At 48.7% G+C, this 14405-nt stretch overlaps 2 protein-coding genes across 2 annotated transcripts; one reads left to right on the forward strand and one right to left on the reverse strand.

The window, feature by feature from the left end:
• Positions 1 to 306: 306 nt before the first annotated feature.
• Positions 307 to 2301, forward strand: LOC131590691 (myosin regulatory light chain 11; the record flags this gene model as incomplete). Its single annotated transcript, XM_058860956.1, has 3 exons — positions 307 to 401; positions 1125 to 1173; positions 2075 to 2301. Coding segments are annotated over 3 exons (249 nt in total), but the record flags the coding sequence as incomplete, so codon positions are not given.
• A 1262-nt stretch (positions 2302 to 3563) lies between these two features.
• On the reverse strand, positions 3564 to 13024 carry CDIPT (CDP-diacylglycerol--inositol 3-phosphatidyltransferase). The gene is given in 7 exon segments (XM_058860905.1): positions 3564 to 3744; positions 5903 to 5950; positions 5953 to 5983; positions 6455 to 6536; positions 8323 to 8476; positions 11013 to 11147; positions 12944 to 13024. Coding segments are annotated over 7 exon segments (651 nt in total). The 5' UTR covers positions 12990 to 13024; the 3' UTR covers positions 3564 to 3589.
• Between the last annotated feature and the right edge of the window lie 1381 nt (positions 13025 to 14405).

Here is a 14405-nt window from a genome sequence, read left to right on the forward strand (position 1 = left end):
TCCCCAAAAAACCCAAAAAAATCCCCCAAAAAATTCCAAAAAATTCCCCAAAAATCCCCCCAAAAATCCCAAAAAAAATCCCCCCAAAAATTCAAAAAATTCCAAAAAAATCCCCAAAAAAATCCAAAAAAATCCCCAAAAAATTCCCCAAAAAATCCCAAAAAATCCCCAAAGAAACCCCCCCAAAAATCCCAAAAAATTCCCAAAAAATCCCCCAAAAAATCCCCAAAAATTTCAAAAAAATCCCCAAAAAGATCCCCTCCCCCCTCCCCTCCCCCACCCGAGGCTGACCCCTCCCCCCCGCCCCTCCCCCCCCCTCCAGGAGCGGACCCCGAGGACGTCATCATGGGCGCCTTCAAGGTGCTGGACCCGGACGGGAAAGGCTCCATCAAGAAGAGCTTGTGAGTGGGGGAGGGGCGGGGGGAGGGGCGGGGGGAGGGGCGGGGGGAGGGGAAAGCAAAAGGGATTTTTTGGGAATTTTTTTGGAATTTTTTTGGAATTTTCTTGGATTTTTTGGGGGATTTTTTTTATTTCTTCTGGATTTTAATGGGATTTTTTTTAGATTTTTTTGTTTTTTTTTTTTTTTTTTTATTTTGTGGGAATTTTTGGGGGGATTTTTATGGGATTTTTTTTGGGAATTTTTTTGAATTTTAATGGGATTTTAATGGGATTTTTTGAGGGGTTTTAACGGGAATTTCGGGGATTTTTGGCAGAGATTTTAATGTGATTTTTGGGGTTTTTTTAAATTTTTTTGGGGGGATTTAATTGGGAATTTTGAAGGGATTTTTTGGGGATGTTTAGGGGGGAATTTTGGAGATTTTTTTGGGAAATTTTGGGGGGATTTTGGAGGTTTTTTGGGAATTTTTTGGGATTTTTTTTTTTATCTTTTGGGGGGGTTTTTTGGAGATTTTTGGGGGATTTTTTGGGGGGATTTTGGAGGATTTTTGGGAATTTCTTGAGATTTTTTTTAATTTATTTTTTTGACTTTTTTTTGGGAGTTTTGGGGTTTTTTTGGAGATTTTTGGGGGGTGGTTTGGGATGGGGGAGGGGCGGATTTGGGGTGTTGGGGGCGGGGCCTGAGGGGTCTTTTGGGGGTGACCCCGCCCCTCCCTCCCCTCCCCCAGCCTGGAGGAGCTGCTGACGACGCAATGCGACCGCTTCACCCCCGAGGAGGTGAGAGAGCCGAAATCACCCCAAAAACACCCCAAAAACACCCGAAATCACCCCAAAATCACCTGAAATCACCCCAAAAACACCGGAAATCACCCCAAAATCACCCAAAATCACCCAAAATCACCCGAAATCACCCCAAAACCGGCTGAAATCACCCCAAAACCGGCTGAAATCACCCCAAAAACACCCGAAATCACCCCAAAAACACCGGAAATCACCACAAAAATACCCAAAATCACCCAAAATCACCCAAAATCACTCGAAATCACCCAAAATCACCCAAAATCACCCGAAATCACCCCAAAAACACCCAAAATCACCCTAAAAACACCCAAAATCACCCCAAAACCGGCTGAAATTACCCCAGAAACACCCGAAATCACCTGAAATCACCCCAAAATCACCCCAAAATCACCCAAAATCACCCCAAAATAACCTCAAATAATCCCAAAATCAACCACAAATCCCCCAAAAAAACCCCAAAAATTCCCTAAAAAATTCCAAAAAATCCCCAAAAATTCCCCAAAATTCGCTGGAATTCCCGAAAATTCCCAAATTTCAGATCAGGAACATCTGGGACCTTTGAAACCCCAAAAATCCCCCAAAAAACAAAAAAAAAATCCCCAAAAAATCCTTAAAAAATAATAAAAATCCCAAAAAAATTCCAAAAATTCCCCAAAAAATTCCAAAAAATTCCCAAAAATTCCCTGGAATTCCCGGAATTCCCTGGATTTCAGATCAAGAACATCTGGGACCTTTGAAACCCCAAAAATCCACCCAAAAATCCCCCAAAATTCCAAAAAATATCCAAAAAATCCCCAAAAAATCCTAAAAAAATCCAAAAAAATTCCAAAAATTCCCAAAAAATTCCAAAAAATTCCCAAATTTCCCTGGATTTCAGATCAAGAACATGTGGGCCGCCTTCCCCCCGGACGTGGCCGGCAACGTGGACTACAAGAACATTTGTTACGTCATCACCCACGGCGAGGACAAGGAAGGGGAATAAAAACAATTCCCAGAAAATCCTGGAATTCCCAGAAAAATCCCGGAATTCCCAGAAAAATCCCGGAATTCCCAAAAAAATCCCGGAATTCCGGAGCCTCGGGAAATAAAGAAAGAAATTTTCCACCCGGGGTCGGAATTTGGGGGTTTTGGGGTGGGAATTTGGGGAAAATTTGGGAATTTGGGGATTTTTTTGGAATTTGGGGATTTTTTTGGTGGAATTTTGGGGAAAATTTGGGAACTTTGGGATTTTTTGAGTGGATTTTGGAGGAATTTTGGGAATTTTTCCTTGGGATTTGGGGTTTTTGGGGGAATTTTGGGAATTTTTCCTTGGGATTTGGGGTTTTTGATGGGATTTTGGGAATTTTTTGTTGGATTTTGGGGAAAATTTGGGAATTTTTTCTTTGGGATTTGAGATTTTTCTGTTGGAATTTTGGGGGTTTTTTTGAGGGGAATTTTGGGAATTTTTCCTGGGAATTTGGGAGGTTTTGGGGGTGGGAAATTTGGGAATTTTTGATGGAATTTGGGAATTTTTCATGGGAACTTTGGATTTTTTGGTTGAAATTTTGGATTTTTTTGGGTGGAATTTTGGGGTTTTTTGGGTGGAATTTTGGGAATTTTTCCTGGGAATTTTTTGGGGGGAATTCGGGAATTTTGGGATTTTTTCGGTTGGAATTTGGGTCCAAACGAGCCCAGCCCCTCCCCCACCCCTCCCCTCCCCCCTCACACTCAAACACGGGGTGGGGGAGGGGCCGAATCCTCTTTATTGAGCCCGGGGGGGGAGGGGCTTTGGGTGGGGGAGGGGCTTTGAGATGGGGGAGGGGTTTTTGGGGTGGGGGAGGGGTTTGAAGGGTGGGGGAGGGGTTTGAAGGGTGGGGGAGGGTTTTTTTTGGGGTGGGGGAGGGGTTTGAGGGGTGGGGGAGGGGTTTTTGGGGATGGGGGAGGGGTTTTGGGGGTGGGGGAGGGGTTTTTGGGGTGGGGGAGGGGTTTTTTGGGGGTGGGGGAGGGGTTTGAAGGGTGGGGGAGGGGTTTTTGGGGGTGGGGGAGGGGTTTTTGGGGTGGGGGAGGGGTTTTGGGGGTGGGGGAGGGGTTTTGGGGGATGGGGGAGGGGTTTTGGGGGTGGGGGAGGGGTTTTTGGGGGTGGGGGAGGGGTTTTTGGGGTGGGGGAGGGGTTTGAAGGGTGGAGGAGGGGTTTTTGAAGGGTGGGGGAGGGGTTTTTTTGGGGTGGGGGAGGGGTTTTTGGGGGTGGGGGAGGGGTTTTGAAGGGTGGGGGAGGGGTTTTTGGGGTGGAGGAGGGGTTTTTGGGGTGGGGGAGGGGTTTGAAGGGTGGGGGAGGGGTTTGAGGGGTGGGGGAGGGGTTTGAAGGGTGGGGGAGGGGTTTTTGGGGGTGGGGTTTTTGGGGGTGGGGGAGGGGTCAGGAGCGCTTCCGGGCTCTCTCGGCCGCGTCCAGGGCGGCCACGCCCCTCAAGGCCCCGCCCAGCTGCAGAAGGTTCAGGAAGGTCTTGAGGGCGGCCAGGGGGGCCCCGAGCCACAAACCCAACCTGGCCAGGCCGGGACCCCCCGGGAACACTGCGGGAAACCAGTACAGACCAGTTAGAACCAGTATGGACCAGTATAAACCAGTATGGACCAGTTAGAACCAGTATGAGTCAAAAAAACCCAAAAAAACCCAGTAAAAAACCCAATCAAAACCAATTTAAACCAGTTAAAACCGGTCTGAAACCAGTCTGAAACCAGTACAGACCAGTTAGAACCAGTATAAACCAGTTAGAACCAGTATGGACCAGTTAGAACCAGTATGAGTTAAAAAAACCAAAAAACCCCAGTAAAAACCAGTTAAAACCAGTTTAAACCAGTTAAAACCGGTCCGAAACCAGTCTGAAACCAGTACGGACCAGTTAGAACCAGTATAAACCAGTCTGGACCAGTATGAGTTAAAAAACCCAGAAAAAATGGTTGGAAACCAGTTAAAACCAGTTAAAACCAGTTAAAACCAGTTAAAACCAGTCCAAACCAGTCTGAACCAGTATAAACCACTCCCACAAACCCCTCCCAGTCCCTCCCAGTCCCTCTCCCATCCCCCCTCCCAACCCAAACCAGTCCAAACTCACCCAAACCAGTATAAACCAGTATAAACCAGTAAGAATCAGTATAAACCAGTATAAACCAGTATAAACCAGTATAAACCAGTCCCCCCAAACCCCTCCCAGTCCCTCTCCCAACCCAAACCAATCAGGACCAATCAAAACCAGTCCAAACCAGTCCAAACCAATCAAAACCAGTCCGAACCAGTATAACCCAGTATAAACCAGTATAAACCAGTATAAACCACTCCCACAAACCCCTCCCATTGCCTCTAAACCCCTCCCAGCCCCTCTCCCAACCCCCCTCCCAACCCAAACCCATCAAAACCAACCCAAACCAATCAAAACCAGTCCAAACCAGTCCAAACCAGTCCAAACCAGTCCAAACCAGTATAACCCAGTAAGAACCAGTAAGAACCAGTATAAACCAGTACAAACCAGTCCCCCCAAACCTCTCCCAGTCCCTCTCCCATCCCCCCTCCCAACCCAAACCACTCCAACCCAAACCAATCAAAACCAGTCCAAACCAGTATAACCCAGTATAAACCAGCATCACCCAGTATAAACCAGTATAAACCAGTAAGAACCAGTATAAACCACTCCCACAAACCCCTCCCATTGCCCCCAAACCCCTCCCAGTCCCTCTCCCATCCCCCCTCCCAACCCAAACCCACCCAAACCAGTCCAAACCAGTCCAAACCAGCATAAACCAGTATAAACCAGTAAGAACCAGTAAGAACCAGTATAAACCAGTATAAACCAGTCCCCCCAAACCTCTCCCAGCCCCTCTCCCATCCCCCCTCCCAACCCAAACCAACCCAAACCAATCAAAACCCATCAAAACCAGTCCAAACCAGTCCAAACCAGTCCAAACCAGTATAAACCAGTATAAACCAGCATAACCCAGTATAAACCAGTATAAACCAGTATAAACCAGTATAAACCATTCCCACAAACCCCTCCCATTGCCTCTAAACCCCTCCCAGCCCCTCTCCCATCCCCCCTCCCAACCCAAACCAGTCCAAACCAACCCAAACCAGTCCAAACCAGTATAAACCAGTATAAACCAGCATAACCCAGTATAATCCAGTACAAACCAGTATAAACCAGTATAAACCAGTCCCTCCAAACCCCTCCCAGTCCCTCTCCCATCCCCCCTCCCAACCCAAACCACTCCAAACCAACCCAAACCCATCAAAACCAATCAAAACCAGTCCAAACCAGTCCAAACCAGTATAACCCAGTATAAACCAGTAAGAACCAGTACAAACCAGTATAAACCAGTATAAACCACTCCCACAAACCCCTCCCATTGCCCCCAAACCCCCTCCCCCAGCCCCTCTCCCATCCCCCCTCCCAACCCAAACCCATCAAAACCAGTCCAAACCAACCAAACCAGTCCAAACCAGTAAGAACCAGTATAACCCAGTAAGAACCAGTATAAACCAGTAAGAACCAGTATAAACCAGTCCCCCCAAACCTCTCCCAGTCCCTCTCCCATCCCCCCTCCCAACCCAAACCACTCCAAACCAACCCAAACCAATCAAAACCCATCAAAACCCATCAAAACCAGTCCAAACCAGTCCGAACCAGTATAAACCAGTATAACCCAGTATAAACCAGTATAAACCAGTTCAGCTCACCGGCCGGCCCCTCCCCCCAGTGCAGCAGGTACAGGCAGCAGTAGAACCCTCGTTCCCAGCGCAGAGCAGGAACAGCAGCGCCTGGGGGAGGGGCAGAGGGGGCGGGGTCACCGCGGGACACGCCCACTCCCAGTTCAAACCAGTTCGGGACTGGGATCGCACCAGTTCACACCAGTTCGGGACTGGGATTGTTCCCGTTCCTTCCAGTCCTTCCCAGTTCATCCCAGTTTGGCCCAGTTCCCATTTAACCCCTCCCAGTTCATCCCAGTCCCTCCCAGTTCATCCCAGTAAGCCCAAACCCCAACCCAGTTCTTTCCCAGTTTGTCCCAGTTCATCCCAGTTCCCATTTAACCCCTCCCAGTTTATCCCAGTCCCTCCCAGTCCCTCCCAGTCCCCATTTAACCCCTCCCAGTTCCCTCCCAGTTCCCTCCCAGTCCATCCCAGTCCCTCCCAGTCCCTCCCAGTCCCTCCCAGTCCCCTCCCAGTCCCCATTTAACCCCTCCCAGTCCCCTCCCAGTCCCTCCCAGTCCATCCCAGTATCCCCAGTCTCACTCTGCTCTCGTAGTAGCGCCGGAGCAGGGGGTGCCCCTCCCCCCCCAGGGCTTTGTGTGACGTCATCCCCTGCAGGGTGGACCTGGGGGCGGGGCCAGAGGGGGCGTGGTCAGCGCGGGACACGCCCACAACGCCAAATATGGAGTGGTGGGCGGGGCTAAAACCTCCATTAGCATAAACGGTGAGGCCACGCCCACATTGCCATATATGGAAATGGGAGACAAGTGGAGGCCACGCCCACATTGCCATATATGGGAGTGGTGAACACATTGAAGCCACGCCCACATTGCCATATATGGAAATTGGTGGGAAACAACTGGAGGCCACGCCCACATTGCCATATATGGAAATGGGAGTGGTGAACACATTAAAGCCACGCCCACATTGCCATATATGGATAATGGCGGGAAACAAACGGCCACGCCCACATTGCCATATATGGAAATGGGAAACAAGTGGAGGCCACGCCCACAACGCCAAATATGGAGCGGTGGGCGGGGCTAAAACCCCATTTGCATAAACTGTGGGACCACGCCCACATCACCATATATGGAAATGGCGGGAAACAAGTGGAGGCCACGCCCACATCGCCATATATGGAACGGGATTGGCGGGAAACAGAGGCCACGCCCCCATCAAAGCCACGCCCCCTCCCCGCTCAAGCCACGCCCCCAAATCCCAAATTTTTCTCGTTTTTATTCCAAATTTTCCATCTCCCACCCCCCAAATCTCCCTTTAGGCCACGCCCGCTTAGGCCACGCCCCCTCCCCACCAAACCACGCCCCTCCAATCTAAGCCACGCCCCCAAATCCCCATTTTCCCCTCCCAAACCCCCAAATTTTCCCCAAATTCCCCCAAATTTTTCCCAAATTTCTCCCTCCCACCCCCCCCCCACCCCCCATTTTTGGTCTGGCCACGCCCCTCCCCAAGAAGCCACGCCCCCTCTGAGCTAAACCACGCCCACAAATCCCCATTTTCTCCTCCCAAACCCCCAAATTTTTCCCTCCCACCCCTGAAATTCCCATTTTTGTCAAGCCACGCCCCCCGGCCTGGCCACGACCCCTTCCACCCAAGCCACGCCCCCAAATTCCCATTTTCCCCTCCCAAACCCCCAAATTTTCCCCAAATTTCCCCAAATTTCCCCAAATTTCCCCCAAATTCCCCCAAATTCCTCCAAATTTCCCCAAATTTTCCCCAAATTCCCCAAATTTCCCCCAAATTCCCCAAATTTTCCCCAAATTCCCCCAAATTCCCCCAAATTTTCCCCAAATTCCCCAAATTTTCCCCAAATTCCCCCAAATTTTCCCCAAATTCTCCCAAATTTTCCCCAAATTCCCCCAAATTTTTCCCTCCCACCCCCCCCATTCCCATTTTGGCTCAGGCCCCGCCCCCTCCCCATCAAGCCACGCCCTCTCTGAGCTAAACCACGCCCACAAATTCCCATTTTTCCCTCCCAAACCCCTGAATTTTCCCAAAATTTCCCCAAATTTTCCCAAAATTTCCCCAAATTTCCCCCAAATTTTCCCCAAATTCCCCCAAATTTCCCCAAATTCCCCCAAATTTTCCCCAAATTTCCCCCAAATTCCCCCAAATTTTCCCCAAATTTTTCCCTCCCACCCCTGAATTTCCCATTTTTGGTCAGGCCACGCCCCCCGGGCCTGGCCACGCCCCCTCTCAGCCAAGCCACGCCCCCTTTGAGCTAAACCACGCCCCCAAACCCCCATTTTTCCCTCCCAAACCCCCAAATTTTCCCCAAATTTCCCCAAATTTTCCCCAAATTTCCCCAAATTTTCCCCAAATTTTCCCCTCCCACCCCCCCCATTCCCATTTCTGCTCAGGCCCCGCCCCCCCGCGCTGGCCACGCCCACCAGTGCATGTGCAGCCAATGGCTGCTGACGTCCAGGGCCACGCCCAGCTGCAGCAGCGGCGCCCAGGGCGGGTAAAGCAGCGCCAGGTTCAGCAGGAGGCACAGGGAGCTCAGCCGGTCCGTCAGCATGTCCAGCATGGCGCCCAGACGGGAGCCTGGCACCAGTATAAACCAGTATAAACCAGTATGGACCAGTATGGACCAGTATGGACCAGTATGGACCAGTATAACAAAAAAAACCCCGAAAAAAACGGTAAAAATACATTAAAAATCAGTATAATCAGTCAAAATGGCGCCCAGACGAAAGACTGGGACCAGTAAAAACCAGTATAAACCAGTATGGACCAGTATGGACCAGTATGGACCAGTACAAACCAGTATAACAAAAAAAACCCAGGAAAAAAATGGAAAAAAAATGGAATAAATGAATAAAAATCAGTATAATCGGTCAAAATGGCGCCCAGATGGGATTGTGGCACCAGTATAAACCAGTATAAACCAGTATAAACCAGTATGGACCAGTATGGACCAGTATGAGCGAAAAAAACCAGGAAAAAATGGGAAAAAAATGGAATAAATGGGTAAAAATCAATGTAATCGGTCAAAATGGCGCCCAGACGGGAGCCTGGCACCAGTAAAAACCAGTATAAACCAGTATAAACCAGTATGGACCAGTACAAACCAGTATAACAAAAAAAACCCGGAAAAAAACGGTAAAAATACAGTAAAAATCAGTATAATCGGTCAAAATGGTGCCCAGACGGGAGCCTGGCACCAGTATAAACCAGTATAAACCAGTATAAACCAGTATGGACCAGTATGGACCAGTATGGACCAGTATGGACCAGTACAAACCAGTATAAACCAGTATGAGCGAAAAAACCCAGGAAAAAATGGAAAAAAAATTGAATAAATGGGTAAAAATCAGTAAAATCGGTCAAAATGGCGCCCAGACGGGAGCCTGGCACCAGTACAAACCAGTATAAACCAGTATAAACCAGTATGGACCAGTATGGACCAGTACAAACCAGTATAACAAAAAAACCCCGGAAAAAAACGGTAAAAATACAGTAAAAATCAGTGTAATCGGTCAAAATGGTGCCCAGATGGGAGCCTGGGACCAGTAAAAACCAGTATAAACCAGTATGGACCAGTATGGACCAGTATGGACCAGTACGAACCAGTATAACAAAAAAAAAACAGAAAAAAATGGGAAAAAAATGGAATAAATTGGTAAAAAACAGTAAAACCAGTAAAAACCAGTATAATCTGTCAAAATGGCGCCCAGACGGGAGCCTGGCACCAGTATAAACCAGTATAAACCAGTATGGACCAGTATGGACCAGTACAAACCAGTATAAACCAGTATGAGCGAAAAAACCCAGGAAAAAATGGAAAAAAAATCGAATAAATGGGTAAAAATCAGTGTAATCGGTCAAAATGGCGCCCAGACGGGAGCCTGAGACCAGTATAAACCAGTATAAACCAGTATAAACCAGTATGGACCAGTATGGACCAGTATGAGCAAAAAAACCCGGAAAAAAATGGGAAAAAAATGGAATAAATGGGTAAAAATCAGTGTAATCGGTCAAAATGGTGCCCAGACGGGAGCCTGAGACCAGTATAAACCAGTATAAACCAGTATGGACCAGTACAAACCACTATGGACCAGTATGAGCGAAAAAAACCCGGAAAAAAAAAGGTAAAAATACAGTAAAAATCAATATAATCGGTCAAAATGGCGCCCAGACGGGAGCCTGGGACCAGTATAAACCAGTATAAACCAGTATGGAGCAGTATAAACCAGTATGGACCAGTATGGACCAGTATGGACCAGTATGAGCGAAAAAACCCAGGAAAAAATGGAAAAAAAATGGAATAAATGGGTAAAAATCAGTATAATTGGTCAAAATGGCGCCCAGACGGGAGCCTGGGACCAGTATAAACCAGTATAAACCAGTATAAACCAGTATGGACCAGTACGGACCAGTACAAACCAGTATAACAAAAAAAACCCGGAAAAAAATGGGAAAAAAATGGAATAAATTGGTAAAAACCAGTAAAACCAGTAAAAACCAGTATAATCGGTCAAAATGGCGCCCAGACGGGAGCCTGTCACCAGTATAAACCAGTATAAACCAGTATAAACCAGTATGGACCAGTAAAAACCAGTATAACAAAAAAAACCCGGAAAAAATGGAAAAAAAATGGAATAAATTGGTAAAAACCAGTAAAAACCAGTAAAAACCAGTAATGGCTACTGGGATTGGCCCAGTTTGGAACTGGGAGCCTCCCAGTCCATTCCAGTATAAACCAGTGCCTCCCAAAGCCCTCCCAGTCCCTCCCAGTCCCCCCCAGTCCCCTCCCAGTATAAACCAGTTCATCCCAAACCCCTCCCAGTCCCTCCCAGTCCCTCCCAGTCCCTCCCAGTCCCTCCCAGTCCCTCCCAGTTCCATCCCAGTCCCTCCCAGTCCCTCCCAGTCCCTCCCAGTCCCTCCCAGTTCCCTCCCAGTCCATCCCAGTTCCCTCCCAGTCCCTCCCAGTCCATCCCAGTCCCTCCCAGTCCCCTCCCAGTCCCTCCCAGTCCCTCCCAGTCCCTCCCAGTCCCCTCCCAGTCCCTCCCAGTCCCTCCCAGTCCCTCCCAGTCCCTCCCAGTGCCCTCCCAGTACAAACCAGTGCTCCCAGTCTCACCCTGCCCCAGCAGCCGCGCCACGTGTCCGTCCACGGCGTCCAGCAGCCCGGCCAGGCCGTAGCAGGCGGCCGCTGGCCCCGGCCGGGAGGGCATCAGCCAAAAGGCCACGGCGGCCAGGAGGATCCGGGCATAGCCTGGGAACCAGTACAAACCAGTATAAACCAGTATGGACCAGTATGGACCCAAAAATCCCCATAGAAATCCATAGAAATGCATGGAAACCAGAATAAACCAGTATAAACCAGTATAAACCGCATCAGCCAAAAGGCCACGGCGGCCAGGAGGATCCGGGCATAGCCTGGAAACCAGTATGGACCAGTATAAACCAGTATGGACCAGTATGGACCAGTACGGACCCAAAAATCCCCATGGAAATGCATTGGAACCAGAATAAACCAGTATAAACCAGTATAAACCAGTATAAACCAGTATAAACCGCATCAGCCAAAAGGCCACGGCGGCCAGGAGGATCCGGGCATAGCCTGGGAACCAGTACAAACCAGTATAAACCAGTATGGACCAGTATAAACCAGTACGGACCCAAAAATCCCCATAGAAATGCATTGAAACCAGTATAAACCAGTATAAACCAGTATAAATCACATCAGCCAAAAGGCCACGGCGGCCAGGAGGATCCGGGCATAGCCTGGGAACCAGTACAAACCAGTATAAACCAGTATGGACCAGTATGGACCCAAAAATCCCCATAGAAATGCATTGAAACCAGTATAAACCAGTATAAACCAGTATAAACCAGTATAAACCAGTATAAACCAGTATAAACTGCATCAGCCAAAAGGCCACGGCGGCCAGGAGGATCCAGGCATAGCCTGGGAACCAGTATAAACCAGTATAAACCAGTATGGACCAGTATAAACCAGTACAAACCAGTATGGACCAGTATGGACCCAAAAATCCCCATGGAAATGCATTGAAACCAGTATAAACCAGTATAAACCAGTATAAACCAGTATAAACCAGTATAAACCAGTAGAAACCAGTAGAAACCACACCAGTATAAACCAGTATAAACCAGTAGGGAGCGGTTCGAACCGACACGAACCAGTTTGAACCAGTATAAACCAGTATAAGCCAGTAACAATCCCCAGTAAAGCCCCCCCAAACCCCTCCCAGTTCATCCCAGTTCAACCCAGTCCCCCCTAAACCCCTCCCAGTCCCTCCCAGTTCATCCCAGTTTGTCCCAGTAACCCCGAAATCCCTCCCAGTTTGTCCCAGTTCATCCCAGTATCCCCCAAACCCCTCCCAGTTTGTCCCAGTCCCCCCCAAACCCCTCCCAGTTCATCCCAGTTTGTCCCAGTAACCCCCAAATGACTCCCAGTTCATCCCAGTATCCCCCCAAACCCCCCCGAAACCCCTCCCAGTTTAACCCAGTTCATCCCAGTTCATCCCAGTCCCCCCCAAACCCCCCCCAATTCCCTCCCAGTCCCTCCCAGTTTATCCCAGTCCCCCCCAGTCCCCTCCCAGTTTGTCCCAGTTCACCCCAGGCCCCTCCCAGTTCATCCCAGTTTGTCCCAGTAACCCCCAAATCCGTCCCAGTTCATCCCAGTCCCCCCCAAACCCGCTCCAATCCCCTCCCAGTTTGTCCCAGTTCACCCCAAACCCCTCCCAGTCCCTCCCAGTTTATCCCAGTTGCCCCCAAATCCCTCCCAACCCCCCCCAACCCCTCCCAGTCGCTCCCAGTTCATCCCAGTATCCCCCAAATCCCTCCCAGTTCATCCCAGTATCCCCCCAAACCCGCTCCAAACCCCTCCCAGTCCCTCCCAGTTTATCCCAGTCCCCCCCAGGCCCCTCCCAACCCCCTCCCAGTCCCTCCCAGTTTATCCCAGTCCCCCCAAACCCCTCCCAACCCCCCTCCCAGTCGCTCCCAGTCGCTCCCAGTTCATCCCAGTCCGCCCAGTTTGGCACTCACCGATCAGGTTGGGCACGAACAGGAACACGTTCTCCTCCCCCCCCATCCCCCCCCGGGACCCCCCAAAATTCCCCTCCCCCACCCAAAAACACCCCCGGAACGAGGCGCGGCCCCTTTAAGAACGCCGCCGGTCACGTGATGACGGAAACGGAAATGACGCGACACCCTCACGACCAATCAAAGCGCCCCAGCAACGCCGCAGCCAATCAGCGCCCTCATAGCAACGTCTCAACCAATCAGAGCGCCCCAGCAACGGCTCAGCCAATCAGAGCCCTCATAGCAACGCCTCAGCCAATCAGCGCCGCTCTTGTAGCGCGGTGGCGCTTCCGCTTTAAGCCCCGCCCCCTCCTCGGCGCTGTGGGAACGCGGAAGTGCCGCGGGAATTAACGCGCGTTGTTAATTATTTGTTAATTATTAAAGATTAATTAAGAGCGGCGCGCGTAATTAACGCCTCCCCTCCCCCCTCCCCTTCCCCCCAGGACTCCTCCCATTAATTAACCCCGGATTTAAGGCGCTAATTAACCCTAATTAGCATAAAGCGGGCGGAGCCAATGACGTCACCAGCGTCGCGTTTATTAATGATCTCCTTAATGAGTTTAATTAACGCCCCCGATTCATTAAGGGGGGGGGGGGAGGGGAATTGGGGCCGATTTTTCCTCCGAAATGAGAAAATTTTGGGATTTTTTAAATTTTTTTTAATTAAAAATCCCAAATTTTGGGGCAAAATCCGGAGATTTTGGGGCTTCAGAAAATCGGGAATTTGGGGTTTCCCGGCCCGGGCCAGCAGGGGCTCCAGAGCAGCTCCGGGAATTTCGGGATCTTTCCGGAACGTTCCGCCCGCGGCCGCTCCGGAACCTGCAGGGAAAAAGGGCGGGAACCCAAAATTCCAACAAAAAACCACAAAATTTTAACAAAAAACCACAAATTTCAACAAAAAACCCAAAATTTCAACAAAAAAACCCAAAATTCCAATAAAAAACCCAAAATTTCAATAAAAAACCAAAATTCCAATAAAAAACCAAAAAAATTCCAATAAAAAAACCAAAAATTCCAACAAAATTCCCAAAATTCCAATAAAAAACCAAAATTAAAAAAAAAAAACAAAAATTCCAATAAAAAAAACAAAATTCCAACAAAAAACCCAAAATTCTGCCCCACAAACCCCAAATTCCAACAAAAAAACAAAATTCCAACAGAAAAACCCAAAAATTCCAACAAAAAACCACAAATTTCAACAAAAACCCACAAATTTTAACAAAAAAACCCAAAATTCCAATAAAAAACCAAAAAATTCCAACAAAAAACCCAAAAATTTCAACAAAAAACCACAAATTCCAACAAAAAAACCAAAATTCCAATAAAAAACCAAAATTTCAACAAAAAACCCCAAAAATTCCAATAAAAAACCCAAAATTCCAACAAAAAACCAAAATTCCAACAAGAAAAACCCAAAAATTCCAAT

The sequence above is a fragment of the Poecile atricapillus genome, chromosome 34 (genome assembly GCF_030490865.1).
Source record: "Poecile atricapillus isolate bPoeAtr1 chromosome 34, bPoeAtr1.hap1, whole genome shotgun sequence".
Lineage (NCBI taxonomy): Eukaryota > Metazoa > Chordata > Aves > Passeriformes > Paridae > Poecile > Poecile atricapillus.